Genomic DNA, 14240 nt, shown 5'->3' with positions numbered 1-14240 from the left:
AATCTGCCTCTCCCTTTAAATAGTAACTTACGGTGTGTCTCAGATAGAGGAACAGGTAAAGCTGTCCTAACAGCCTGAGTCAGCAGACTGACTTGACTCCACAATCTTCCCTCCACTAAAAGGCACTTTACTTCTATTAATGTTCTACTAATATAACTACAGTACTCTGTCCTGAAACTGGGGAGTCACATATAATAAAATTAACTTGTAGGCAGTGTTACACATTAGAAATACATACCTATCATTTTATTATTAAACTAGAAAGATGCCTGCAGGCAGTCAACAAAAGGTCTCCCGGCAACTGACAAGCAGAGTTAACTAAGCAAAGATTTTCTTTCTTTGGAGACATGAAACTCTCATTCAGTCAAGAAAGATGGATTTTGTCACTTATTCTTCTCTTAAAAGGAAAGCGCCACATGGAGACCATAAATGGGGTGAATTGCATCTCAGAGCAATGTTATATGTGCCAAGTTACAAAGCCTGTGAATACAAGGGGTGGATTAATGGAAAGACTGATACCATCTTACTACAGTGGCCTCTCTGTAGCTCCGGACAATGATCTGTTGAGGGTTTTCCAGTGATTTTGAATGTGCAACCTCCATACTAAGCCCCCTTTTAAGGGGGCTGGCTCAGTGCTGAACAGTCAATCCCTTTGCAGAAAGCAAGCCAAAAGCCCCCACACAAGCTTCTGGGTGAGAAGCTTGGCCCTGTAGGCGTGGGAAGGCTCAGACTTCAGAGACAAAGGAGCAAAAGCAGGAGGTGGGCTGGGGAGAGCTGGCTGGGCCTGGGTCTACCAGCCTGGAGAGGACCCAGATTCACAGGGCTGGGACTTTCGGGGAAAGAGTTCAAAAGGGCTGGGGGAGAAGGACAGAAGAAAGCACACCAGGAGCGAAGTCAGTTACCCCTGAGAACAAACCCTGCTACAAGGGATGGAGGGAGATCTCCAGAAACAGCAGGGGGCACACCTTGCAGAGACCAGGCAGCCTGTCTACTATCAGAGGTTGGGGTGGGCTGTCAGCCCCTGACCTCCAGTTTATCTCCTAAAAAACAACTTCAGGGATCCTCCTTGGCCCCAGCTAGGAAGGACACTGTGGGGCAGAGCCACCATGCTAGAATTACCACATTCCCTTCTTCTACGTAGCGGGGCATGGCATCCTGCCAATCCACAAGACCGGAGGTGAGCCCCCGGGACAACACTGGTTAAGACGCCTTCCAAATGAAGTCAGACCCAGAACAGGCCCTCTGACCCTAAGGATCCCTCAGATAAACGGCCAAATCAGATCTTAACCTAGGTAAGTCCGCTGCCCCGTGTCTCCCAGCCTTGGAGACGCCTGCCCACCCCTAAGGCCCATCTCAGAACCACCTCTCAGATTTAGCTAGACACTGCCCCCAAATCCATCTTGGAACCCCCGATCCTTTCCTAAGATTCCTATCTAGCTAATCCACTCAGCCCCTCAAAGCCTATCCTCAGATTCCAGTAATTATTTCCCTGTACCCGTCAACCCTTCTCTCAACACCAACCCCTGCCCAGACCTAACCTTCCGCCCCCTCAGTCCCGTCTCAGGCATCCCCAATCCTCGATTACCGTCCCCTCGACCCATTCCAACCCAGTTTCGGTCCCTCAATTCCCTCCTCGCCTCCCCAAACTCGGCCACAGCCCTCCACGATCCCGAATGCCCCTTCCAGGCTCCCTAATCCGCGTTCCACTCCGCCTCAGGACCCCTCCAGCCCCCGCAAGCTCTGTCCCACCCAAGAGCTTTTCCCAGCTCCGCCCCAGCCTCGGTCCCCTCATCCCCAACCCCACCTCAAGCCCCCCTCCCCAGTTTCTCGTCCCAGTCTCCTCAACCCAACATGAAGCACCGCGACCGTCTCCGCCTCGGGCCACCTCCAGCCCGCCGCGGGCCCCCGGCCCCGCGCGCCCCCCTCGAGGCCCCGCCACCGCCGCTTTGAACTGCCGCTCGGCTCACCTCCTCCATCTTCTGCACCATCTCTGTCAGCTGCCCCTCGTCCTCCAACAGCTCGTTGAGCTGCACCAGCGACAACCCGGCGAACCGAGCTTCGCTCACACCGCCCGCCATCGTCCCGTCTCGGCCGCCGCCGCCGCCGCAGCTCTGGCCGCCAGGCTCCACGGACCGGAAGCGCCGCCCTCAAGGCCCGCCCCCAGCGGGGGGGCACGTGACGCCAGCCGTGGGCCCTGACGTCATCGCCTCGCGGGCGGGAGGACATGACGTCGCAGTGTGGGCTCTTGGCAGAGAGAGTGTTAGGGGCTGGGGTTGTCTCTGGGAAGGATGGGGGCTTCTAAGGGAAAGGACCTGGAGACAGGCTTGGGACGCAGTGGTCAGCGGTAATGATGTCACTGCAGCATGACATCAGGAGGGTGTCAGAAGAGCCTTTTCCTCGAGGAAGAGAAGAGCCTTCTGACATCAGGATGTCAGAAGAACCTTTTCCTCGAGGAAAAAAAAGGCGTGGATCTGAAGAAAGCAGGCAGTGGGACCGAAGTTTGTGCAGCCTAAGCCCAGCCTGACCGAGGGAACCCCAAAGAAGGGGATTTATGGGAAGACAACTCTAGATGCCTTGGTTTTTCGTAATTGTGGAACTGCCAAGTCATTCATTTGACAAAATTTAGACCTACTATGTGGACTAGGAATTGGGTATGTCAGTTCAGTTCAGTTGCTCAGTCGTGTCCAACTCTTTGCCACCCCATGAATTGCAGCACACCAGGCCTCCCTGTCCATCACCAGCTCCCGGAGTTCACTGTAACTCATGTCCATCGAATCGGTGATGCCATCCACCCATCTCATCCTCTGTCATCCCCTTCTCCTCCTGCCCCCAATCCCTCCCAGCATCAGAGCCTTTTCCAATGAGTCAACTCTTCGCATGAGGTGGCCAGAGTATTGGAGTTTCAGCTTTAGCATCATTCCTTCCAATGAACACCCAGGACTGATATCCTTTAGGATGGACTGGTTGGATCTCCTTGCAATTCAAGGGACTCTCAAGAGTCTTCTCCAACACCACAGTTCAAAAGCATGAATTCTTTGGTGCTCAGCTTTCTTCACAGTCCAACTGTCACATCCATACATGACCACAGGAAAAACCATAGCCTTGACTAGACGAACCTTTGTTGGCAAAGTAATGTCTCTGCTTTTGAATATGCTATCTAGGTTGGTCATAACTTTCCTCCCAAGGAGTAAGCATCTTTTAATTTCATGGCTGCAATCACCATCTGCAGTGATTTTGGAGCCCCCAAAAATAAAGTCTGACACTGTTTCCACTGCTTCCCCATCTATTTGCCGTGAAGTGATGGGACCAGACGCCATGATCTTCGTTTTCTGAATGTTGAGCTTTAAGCCAACTTTTTCACTCTCCTCTTTCACTTTCATCAAGAGGCTTTTTAGTTCCTCTTCACTTTCTGCCATAAGGGTGGTATCATCTGCATATCTGAGGTTATTGAGATTTCTCCTGGCAATCTTGATTCCAGCTTGTGCTTCCTCCAGCCCAGCGTTTCTCATGATGTACTCTGCATAGAAGTTAAATAAGCACAGTGACAATATACAGCCTTGACATACTCCTTTTCCTATTTGGAACCAGTCTGTTGTTCCATGTCCAGTTCTAACTGTTGCTTCTTGACCTACATATAGGTTTCTCAAGAGGCAGGTCAGGTGGTCTGGTATTCCCATCTTTTTCAGAATTTTCCACATTTTATTGTGATCCACACAGTCAAAGGCTTTGGCATAGTCAATAAAGCAGAAAAAGATATTTTCCTGGAACTCTCTTGCTTTTTTGATGATCCAGCGGATGTTGGCAATTTGGTCTCTGGTTCCTCTGCCTTTTCTAAAACCAGCTTGAATATCTGGACATTCACGGTTCACGTATTTCTGAAGCCTGGCTTGGAGAATTTTGAGCATTATTTTACTAGCGTGTGAGATGAGTGCAATTGTAAGGTAGTTTGAGCATTCTTTGGCATTGCCTTTCTTTGGGATTGGAATGAAAACTGACCTTTTCCAGTCCTGTGACCACTGCTGAGTTTTCCAAATTTGCTGGCATATTGAGTGTAGCACTTTCACAGCATCATCTTCCAGGATTTGAAACAGCTCAACTGGAATTCCATCACTTCCACTAGCTTTGTTCATAGTGATGCTTTCTGAGGCCCACTTGACGTCACATTCCAGAATGTCTGGCTCTAATTGGGTATATAGTTCTGAATAAAATAAAAAGGACCCCCGCTGACATGGAGCTAACAGACAGGGAGGCAAACAAAAAATAAACGAAGTGATTACAAATTGGGAGCAAAGAAGGAAATGAATGTTGAAATAAAGAGAGTAATGGGGATACCTTTAAAGAGAGTAATAAAAGGTGGTCCTCTCAGGGAAGATGACATCTGAGGAGATCTGAAGGGTGAGAAGGGCAGAACCACCCACCATTCCTATAGGAAGCCCAAGCCTGCAAGACCAGCATGTACGGAAGCCCCGAGTCAGTTCTAGCTTGGTACACTCAAGGAAGGGCAGAAAACCAGTATGACTGGAGCATCAGAGCAGGGACCCATGTTAGTGCCATGTGCCTCAACTCAGAGGAAGGTACCTAGACATTTAGATGGGCCAAGCTGTGCTCTTTCAGAGAGATTATTGCCGGTGCCATTGTGCAGTCTCCCCACCCCTAGAAGCGTCTCAAGATCCAGGAATTCGGGGAACTTGTTATCCTGCTTTGGAATCTTCCACAGTTCTAGCTGAATGAAACCAACATCTGAGGATAACCACAAAAGCCTCCTAATTTTACACATAAGGAAACTGAGGCCCTTGGAGGAGGAAGTTGTCTTTTTTCAAAATCAAGTAATTGGCACATCTCCTGGCTCCCAGACTGGCATTGGCCACGCTGGCATCCTACCACACTGATCTCGGCGCATAACTCAGCACTGAGCACAGTCCAGACATTCAGTAAACACTTGTTGGCTGACTAATGAGCTTTGTGCATGAGGCTGATGTTTCTGCTCCCCCATCCGTAGAACATAAGGTCTGAGTTGTCTGCCCATACATTAGACTGGGCTCCAGTGACCATTCTCTTTTCTCCTAGCCCCTGTGACTAAGGGCACACATTAGTAGGAGATGAGTAAAACTAGCAGAAGCATTTCATACTATCTGTAAACAAAAGATTTTTATTGAGTTCTAAAAGGGCCCTCGATTGTTTTCTTCCTTTGAGCTTGTCCAAAAAAATGGCTTTAAGAAAGACCATAATAAAGAAGAAGGGGGTGGAGAAAGTCAAGTTTATAACCAGAGTAGGCACTCAGTTTAATTTCATTATTTTCCCTTTTCTCTCCAGGAAAAGTATAAACTTGCCAAATTGAGAATAGTAGCTGTACTTCCAGGAAATCCTCACCCATGAGGCTTAAGATGATGTCCAGAAGTTTCTCAAATTCCCCACAGAAGGTAAGAACAAGGTTGGAGGTCAGAGCACTCCAGAACACAGAGGGGTGACGTGACTCATCCAAGGCACACCAAGAGCAAACCTGGTCCTGAATGGCATACCTGTGTACAATGGTCCCTAGAATTCTTAGTCCAAACCAGGTTCACAGCAGCCCTGCCTGGTCCTTATAAACCTTCTCAAACCTGCTTTCTGCCACTGACCTAGTCGAGTCACACACCACTTCCTTTGTCAAACAGAGCAAACCACAGAAAGGTCTTGTTTTCTGCTGCTCTAAAAACTTCTCGTCGCTCTTAAAAGTGGTTGAGAGAAGAAAAGAAACATAAGAAGATCCTGGCATTGGTGTCAAACCTGTTGATTTAAATGCGTGGGTGAGCTGGTACATCTCCCCCCCAGCTTTGTGTTAAACTAAGGTCGGGGTTTCTCTGCAAACTTACACCTGCCTGCAGTATTTCTGGGTTAACTAAAATTTTGCACTGGTGAATTAAGGGCAATGTATGTAGGTGCCAGGGCTTCTGTCTCAATAGGAGCATTGTTACTGCCTAGAAATGGATCTCCTGTTACATAACATGGGGAAATGGTTTGGAAGGCATACTTCCCCACCACCTGATAAAAAAAGAAAAATATATAAGGTTCAACTAGGTAGAAGTTACGGTCTTCTAGCCTTGAGGTTAGAATTCTTTCTCTCTGATGGAAGTAAAGAGAATTACAGATAGATATTTTCCAGTTTGAGAAGCTGGAAGAAAATCTGGACCTGATGATGCCATATCCATAGCACATGCTGTCAGCTATGTATGGGCAGCAGAGGAATGATTCCCTAAGGCAGCAGGTGGAAGAGCCACGCTCCTCGGGACGTGTTGCTCCTCCTGATGTCACCGCTGTGGTCACTGTCATCTACTAATATCCAAATAGCCCACGTGACCTAAGTACTAGTCATCAAGAAGGGGGGAAAAAACTCATTTTGGACAAAGTCCCTACTTTGGCGAGTGTAAGGAAGATATAGAAATAGAGAGCAGTATTTTTTTTAATTACATTTAAGGTTGGTGTTATTTGGGTGTGTTAGGAAGGTAGAGAATGTAGAAAGCTTGGGTATTTTGATTTGAGGTTTGTGTTTTCTTGGTTTGGGGATTTTTCTCTTATTTTTTGTTCCCTTGTGTGGTTTAATCAACTATTTCAGTCCCCCCACAAAAAAGAAGAAGAGGGAGAGAGAAAATATAACAAACCCTCACGTAACTCACCAAGTTAAGGACTAAACATCACAGGCACAGTTAAAGCCCTTAATATCCTTTCTCCCTCTCTAGAGGATAGCTACTGTCCTATTTATTTTACCTTACATGTATATATCCATAATCTTGATTTTAAAACATACACATTATATGTATATATGCATATATAAGGGGCTTCCCAGGTGGCGCTATTGGTAAAGAACCTGCCTGCCAATGCAGGAGACATAAGAGATTCGGGTTCAATCCCTGGCTCAGGAAGATCCCCTAGAGGAGGGCATGGCAACCCACTCCAGTATTCTTCCCTGGAGAATTCCATAGATAGAGAAGCCTGGCAGGCTGTAGTCCATTGGGCTGCAAAGAGTCAGACACGACTGAAGCGACTCAGCACAGCGCAGCACAGCACACATACATATATACACAAACAGGTCTTTCTGCTACATGCTTTTTAGGATCAATGGTGAGTTTTTTGCTTTTTAGTTTTTGTTTTTTTTTTGGCCACACTGGATGGTTGTGGAATCTTCGTTCCCCAACCAGGGATCGAACTCCAGGCCCACAGCAGTGAAAGCACGGAGTCCTAACCACTGGACCACCATGGAATTCCCAACAGTGGGTTTCTGAGATGTATCCTTGTTGATTCAGGCTTCCCAGCTGGCTCAGCGGTAAAGAATCCACCTACTGCAGGAGATGCAGAAGAGGTAGGTTTGATCTCTGGGTTGTGAAGATCCCCTGGAGGAGGAAATGGCAACCCATTCCAGTATTGTTGCCTTAAAAAACAAACAAACAACTCACGGACAGAGAAGCCTAGCATGCTGCAGTCCACGGGGTCACAAACAATCGGACATGACTAAGCACACACACATCCTTGCTGATTCATACAGTTTGGAATGTTTTTTCCACGGCTGTATGGTGTGCCATTGTATACATACATGGCAGTTTTTAAACTCCTTTCTTCTGTTGTTGGGGTCATAGGGTATTCACATCTTCAACATTATGGGATGTTGCTAAATTGCTTTCCAAATCATTGTACCAGTAGTGCTTGTTTTATTGTGATCAAATATATGTAAAATTTACCATTTTGAATATTTTAAGTGCCCAGTTCAGTGGCATCAAGTACATTCACATTGTTGTGGGACCATCGCCACCATCCGTCTCCATAAGTGAAACTCTGTATCCATGAAGCAGTAATTCCTATTTCCCCCTTCACCCTCTGGAAACCATTATTCTATTTTCTGTCTCTATGAATTTGACTCTACTAGAGGCCTCACCAAAAAGGCAATGGCACCCCACTCCAGTACTCTTGCCTGGAAAATCCCATGGGCGGAGGAGCCTGGTAGGCTGCAGTCCATGAGGTCGCTAAGAGTCAGACACGACTGAGCAACTTCACTTTCACTTTTCACTTTCATGCATTGGAGAAGGAAATGGCAACCCACTCCAGTGTTCTTGCCTGGAGAATCCCAGGGATGGGGGAGCCTGGTGGGCTGCCGTCTATGGGGTCGCACAGAGTCAGACACGACTGAAGCGACTTAGCAGCAGCAGCAGCAGCAGAGGCCTCACATAAATGGAATCATAAAATACTTTTCATTTTGTCTTCCCTGGTGGTCCAGTGGTTAAGACTTCTTCCTTCCAATGTAGGGGGTGCAGGTTCTATCCCTGCTCGGGAAAGCTAGGATACCACATGCCTCTCGGCCAAATAAACACCAAAACATAAAACAGAGGCCATATTGTAACAAATTCAAGGACTTTAAAAAACTTTGTCCTTTTGTGACTACCTTATTTTACTTAAAATAATGTCTTCAGGGTTCATCCTTGTTGTAGCATGTGTCAGAATTTCATTCCTTTTAAAGGATGAATAACATCCCATTGTGTGTACCTACCACATTTTGTTTATCTGTCAATGGATATTTGGGCTGTTTCTACCTTTTGTGTTGTGAATAATCCCACTATGAACACTGGTATACAGTTATCTGTTTGAGTCCTTCATTTCAGCCCTTTTGGATGTACACCCAGAAGTAGAATTTTTGGACTATATGGTATTTTTATCTTTTGGGGGGACCGCCATATTGTTTAACAACATATATTGGTGCACATAGCAACTGCACCATTTCACATTCCCACCAGTCACACACAAGGACTCCAGTTTCTCTGCATCCATGTCAAACTCATTTTCTGGAGGGTTTTTTCCTTTTCTTTTCTTAAGTATATAAACAGCCATTCCAGACTCTTCGTTGGCTTTGCTTTTGTGAAAAAAAAAATAGAATAAAAAAACTTGTGCCAAAAAAAGTGATCTCTGAAAGATTTGTGTCACCTCATCTCTCACCCAGTGTAGGGCAGATGTAGGAGTGTCTAAAAAGTTCCAGAAACTGACTATTATCTAAAAAGATAACTCTACAAGCCAGGAAGTAAGATGTAAAGCGGTCCTGGATGAGTAGAGAAATGAATGTTTCTGTATGTAAAGGATGTGGCTAGTTTTGAGAGTGAGAACTTGAAAATGATGAAGGGAATGGGAGACAGATGGCTGTTAGATATCGGAAAGGTGCCTGGGGTAGCCAGCCTCCCGATACGCACACCTGTGAGTAGCCCTCTATTGTCTGCTAACAGAGCTGGGCTGTGTGATCGGGGGAATAAGGCAGTGATGGGCATCACTTCCAAGATTAGGCTTCTATTTCACACTCCTCTTTCACCTGATGAACTCTGGGGTGAGCCAGCTGTCATATCAGGAGGACATTCAAGACGGACACATGATGGGGCTTCCCTGGTGGTCCAGTGGTTAAGGCTGGGCCAATGCAAGGGACACGGATTCGATCCCTGGTCCAGGAGGATCCCACTTGCTACGGAGCAACTGAGCCCATGCACCACACTGCTGAGCCAGCGCTCTAGAGCCCGAGATCTGCTACTACTGAGCCTACACACTGCGCTTAGAGCCTGTGCTCCACAACAAGAGAAGCCCTCGCAATGAGAAGCCTGCAAACTGCAACTAGAGAAAGCCTGAGTGCAGCACCGAAGACCCACAACAGCCAAAAATAAATAAAACAAATCTTAAAAAAAAAAAAGAAGTCGTACACATGATGAATTACATGCTACCAACAACCATCCTCAGCTGAACCTCAGGTGACCATAGCCTCAAGAGAGACCCTGAGCCAGAACCACCCAGCTACGCTGCTCCAGGGCTCCTGACCCTCAGAGACTATGAGAGATAATAACTGTTGTTGTTAAACTGCTAAGTTCTGGTGTAATTTGTTCTGCAGTAAAAGATAACTAATGCTGCACCTGGAGAGGGGTCATAAGAGATAAGGATGAATAAAGAACCATATTATGATAACTTCTGGAGTAGGAAATGGCAACCTGCTCTAGTATCCTTGCCTGGAAAATTGCATGGAGAGGGGAGCCTGGTGGGCTACAGTTCGTGGGGTCACAAAGAGTTAGACATGACCGAGTGACTGAGCACGCGCGCGCACACATTATGAAACTTAAAATGATCAACATTAAGAGAACGGATAAATCTGGGTGGTAAATCTGACATGGTATATTTAATAGCCATGCAAATAAGAAGCAGACTATCAAACAACATGGAAAAACTAACAGGAGTTAGTATCAAGGTACAAAGGCAAAATATAATCACATATTGTGATTATAACTATGAACAAGTCATGCTTGTATATAAACAAAGACTAGAAAGTCTTTTTAAATTGTTGGTGGATAGGACAGTAGATTAAAATTTTTCTTGTATGAGAGTTATGTTAAGGTGACAACTTGCTTGTAGTTTTTAGTTTTTTAAAAACAACAAAAAGAGAGAAAAATGATGCTGTTTCCTTTTAGCAGCTCCTGACAAACCTTTATTGAACATCAGTGCAAAGACCAAAATAATCACCAAAGACATAATAAAGTCCTCAAACCCCAGACTTCTATGCAAAGCCAACCCACAAGAATTAAAAACGTGTTGACTCATACTCCAGTTTTTACAGTCTGATCTCCTTTCAACTCCCTACTTTAGTGTTGCTGAAATTTTACTCTTCTCACTATTTTAAAGAGTTTTTAAAAAAAAAAAATCGGCTTTGCTTTTTGTACCTCTCACCAGAAACTATTCTGTTCTGCACCATTATTTCAAATTAAATCAAGCAGCAGATTTCCCTGATGGCCCAATGGGGAAGAGTCTGCCTGCCAATGCAGGGGACGCAGGTCTGATCCCTGGTCTAGGAAGACTCCTCCTGCCGCGGAGCCACTGAGCCTGTGTGCCACCATTACTGAAGTCTGCAAGCCTAGAGCTTGTGCTTCACCACGAGAGAAGCCGCCGCAGTGAGTAGCCCGCACCCCCGATGAAGAGCAGCGCCTGCTCAGTGCAACTGGAGAGAGCTCATGCGCAGCCAAAAAAAATTAATTTTTTTAAAAAGAGCCAATAAAGCTATTCACTCTTCTGTTCAACCTTCCCCTCCTGCTCAACGAATCAATTCCACAGGGAAGATCATCTGTAAGATTACTTAACTTTTGCTCCCCCGAAGAACAGTTTCACAGATTGTCCCTGGAGAGGACTCTAAATGTTTTCAAATTCCAGAACTTTGTTTTCCTCACCAAAATGGCCTTCAGAAAGTGTTCAATATTTTGGCCTGTCTTTCCTTGACCCTGCAGCTAAACCACAGAGTCAATAAACAGTCTGTGCTCTGTATATATATACTGCAGTAAGCTTGACAATGTCAAGAATATGAAGTTCATGCACCAAGAAATTAATTCGGCTCTAAATTTCACTTCCAGTCCTCACAAGGTTTGAAAAACCTAACATATGAGCAATGGTTACAACATTTAAGTTGATTTCCATGTAGGTAAAACTAGAAAGACAAGATTTCCAGGCAATGTACTTGCAAACTCTCTAGGGAGAAACTGAAACTTTCTCAAGGTGGTACTTTCAAAAGAACCTTTATAGGGTTTGGGTTTGGGGTTTTTTTAAGTTATAAAAGTAATTTGCATCTTTCATTTCTTAACTGGGTGATGGGTTTATTTTTCTCTGTCTCGTTTGGGTAAATTTGAAGTACTTCACAACAAAAATACACAGATTAACATTCAGAAACTTAAATATTTACTGTGAAAACTACTCCAAGTAGTTAAGATGTAAACTGTAATTTTAAAAAGAAATCCTAATCTCTTATCCTAGAGGTAACTATAATAAGCAGATTTGTGTTTTTCTTTCTAGAATTTTTCTAAATCTAGGCAAACACATACACATGTAACATTTCATTTAGCAGAAGTAGGATTTTACGACATACCCTGCAGTTGGAAGTTTAGTAATTTTAGTTAACACCACATTCTTTTTAATGGTTGTATAGTATTCCAGAGGACCTGCTATGGGCCTCTGGGTTTCTAGTTGTCCATACACTATGACGCAATGAACTCTCTCATATATATATCTTTGCATACTTCTGTGAGTATATAGGTAGGAGAATTTCCACTCAGTTGAAATGGAACTTCTTAATTTTTTAATAGATTTTTAGAGAACAGTTTCAGATTTACAGGAAAAAAAAATGAAATGATAGTTCAAAAGTTCCCATATTGTCCCTCACCCAGTTTTCCATTTTTAACATTTTATATTAGTAAGGTACATTTGCCACAATTAATAAATCAATAAATTAATAAATCAATCAGATCAGATCAGATGCTCAGTCATGTCTGACTCTTTGCGACCCCATGAATCGCAGCACGCCAGGCCTCCCTGTCCCTCACCAACTCCCGGAGTTCACTCAGACTCACGTCCATCGAGTCAGTGATGCCATCCAGCCATCTCATCCTCTGTCGTCCCCTCCTCCTCCTGCCCCCAATCCCTCCCAGCATCAGAGTCTTTTCCAATGAGTCAACTCTTCGCATGAGGTGGCCAAAGTACTGGAGTTTCAGCTTTAGCATCATTCCTTCCAAAGAAATCCCAGGGCTCATCTCCTTCAGAATGGGCTGGTTGGATCTCCTTGCAGTCCAAGGGACTCTCAAGAGTCTTCTCCAACACCACAGTTCAAAAGCATCAATTCTTCAGCGCTCAGCCTTCTTCACAGTCCAACTCTTACATCCATACATGACCACAGGAAAAACCATAGCCTTGCCTAGACGAACCTTTGTTGGCAAAGTAATGTCTCTGCTTTTGAATATGCTATCTAGGTTGGTCATAACTTTCCTTCCAAGGAGTAAGTGTCTTTTAATTTCATGGCTGCAGTCACCATCTGCAGTGATTTCGGAGCCCAGAAAAATAAAGTCCGACACTGTTTCCACTGTTTCTCCATCTATTTCCCATGAAATGATAGGACTGGATGCCATGATCTTCGTTTTCTGAATGTTGAGCTTTAAGCCAACTTTTTCACTCTCCACTTTCACTTTCATCAAGAGGCTTTTTAGTTCCTCTTCACTTTCTGCCATAAGGGTGGTGTCATCTGCCTATCTGAGGTGATTGATATTTCTCCTGGCAATCTTGATTCCAGCTTGTGTTTCTTCCAGTCCATAGTGATACCTTATTTCGAACTAAGGGCATACTTCATCTCAAGGGCCTTTGTTTTTATATCTAATGTTGTTTTTCTGTCCTGGGATCCTAATTAGGACACCATACCGGATTTGGTCATTAGGTCTCCTTAGGCCTTGCTGCTGCTGCTGCTGTGTCGCTTCAGGCATGTCTGACTCAGCAACCCCATGGACTGCATGCAGCCTGGTAGGCTCCTCCGTCCATGGGATTTTCTAGGCAAGAGTACTGGAGTGGGTCACCACTGCCTTCTCTGCCTTAGGCCCTGAGGTTGTGGCAACTTCTCAGGCCTTCTTTGGTTTTCAGGACCGTGAGGAGTACAGGCATTTTATAGGTTGCTCTCTATTGAGAATTTGTCTGGTGTTTTTTGGGACTTCCCTAGTGGTGCAGTGGCTTCCAATGCAGGGGGCCCGGCTTCCATCCCTGGTCAAGGAACTAAGATCCCATATGCCACGACTAAGACCTAGCACAGCCAAATAAATATTTTTTAAAAAACACTAAAAAGGAATTTGTCTAGTGCCTTTCTCATGATTAGACGGGAGTTACAGGTTTGGGGGAAGAAGGTCATTGTCATCATGTTGTAGCAAGAGTATAGACAAACACTGACTTCTCTGATGGTACAGTGGGTAAGAATCCACCTACCAAGGCAAGAGAAATCGGGTCAGTCCCTGATCTGGGAAGATCCCACACGCCATGGAGCAGCTACGTCCGTGCACCACTACTAAAGCCCGCACGCCCTAGAGGCTGTGCTCAGCAGCAAGAGAAGCTACGCAATGAGAAGCCTGCGCATTGCAACAAAGAGTAGCTTTCGATCGTTGCAACTAGAGAAGGCTGTGGGCAGCAGTGAAGACCCAGCATAACCAAAAAAAAAGGGTATAGACAACCGGACCTGACTGGTCACTGTCTGTGTGGCCCTTGATCACCCCGAGCAGCCAGGGTGTCAGGTGTCTCCCTGAGAAGTCATTTGCCTCCTCTCCACAGTCCTCTTGAGAAGAAAGTCACGAAGCACAACCTACTCTTAAGGAATTGTGCTTCCCCTTTTTAATTTTTAAGGTCATAAAATGGTATAAAAATCCAATTTTAAATCAGTTGACATGGAGGCAAAACAAAAAGCC

General features: G+C 45.3%; 1 protein-coding gene across 1 annotated transcript in view; it reads right to left on the bottom strand.

The window, feature by feature from the left end:
* VPS37B (VPS37B subunit of ESCRT-I) overlaps positions 1-2113 on the bottom strand; it is a 31428-nt gene extending 29315 nt beyond the window's left edge. Inside the window, exon 1 of the mRNA XM_086347464.1 lies at positions 1968-2113. Within this exon, the coding sequence (XP_086203590.1) occupies positions 1968-2078 (111 nt within the window). The 5' untranslated portion in view covers positions 2079-2113. The remainder of the gene's footprint in view (positions 1-1967) is intronic.
* Between the last annotated feature and the right edge of the window lie 12127 nt (positions 2114-14240).

Source organism: Bos grunniens, chromosome 17, assembly GCF_055505025.1.
Source record: "Bos grunniens cultivar Pamir isolate PY7600 chromosome 17, Bosgru_T2T1.0, whole genome shotgun sequence".
Classification (NCBI taxonomy): domain Eukaryota; kingdom Metazoa; phylum Chordata; class Mammalia; order Artiodactyla; family Bovidae; genus Bos; species Bos grunniens.
This window is presented reverse-complemented; position numbering and strand designations above follow the sequence as displayed.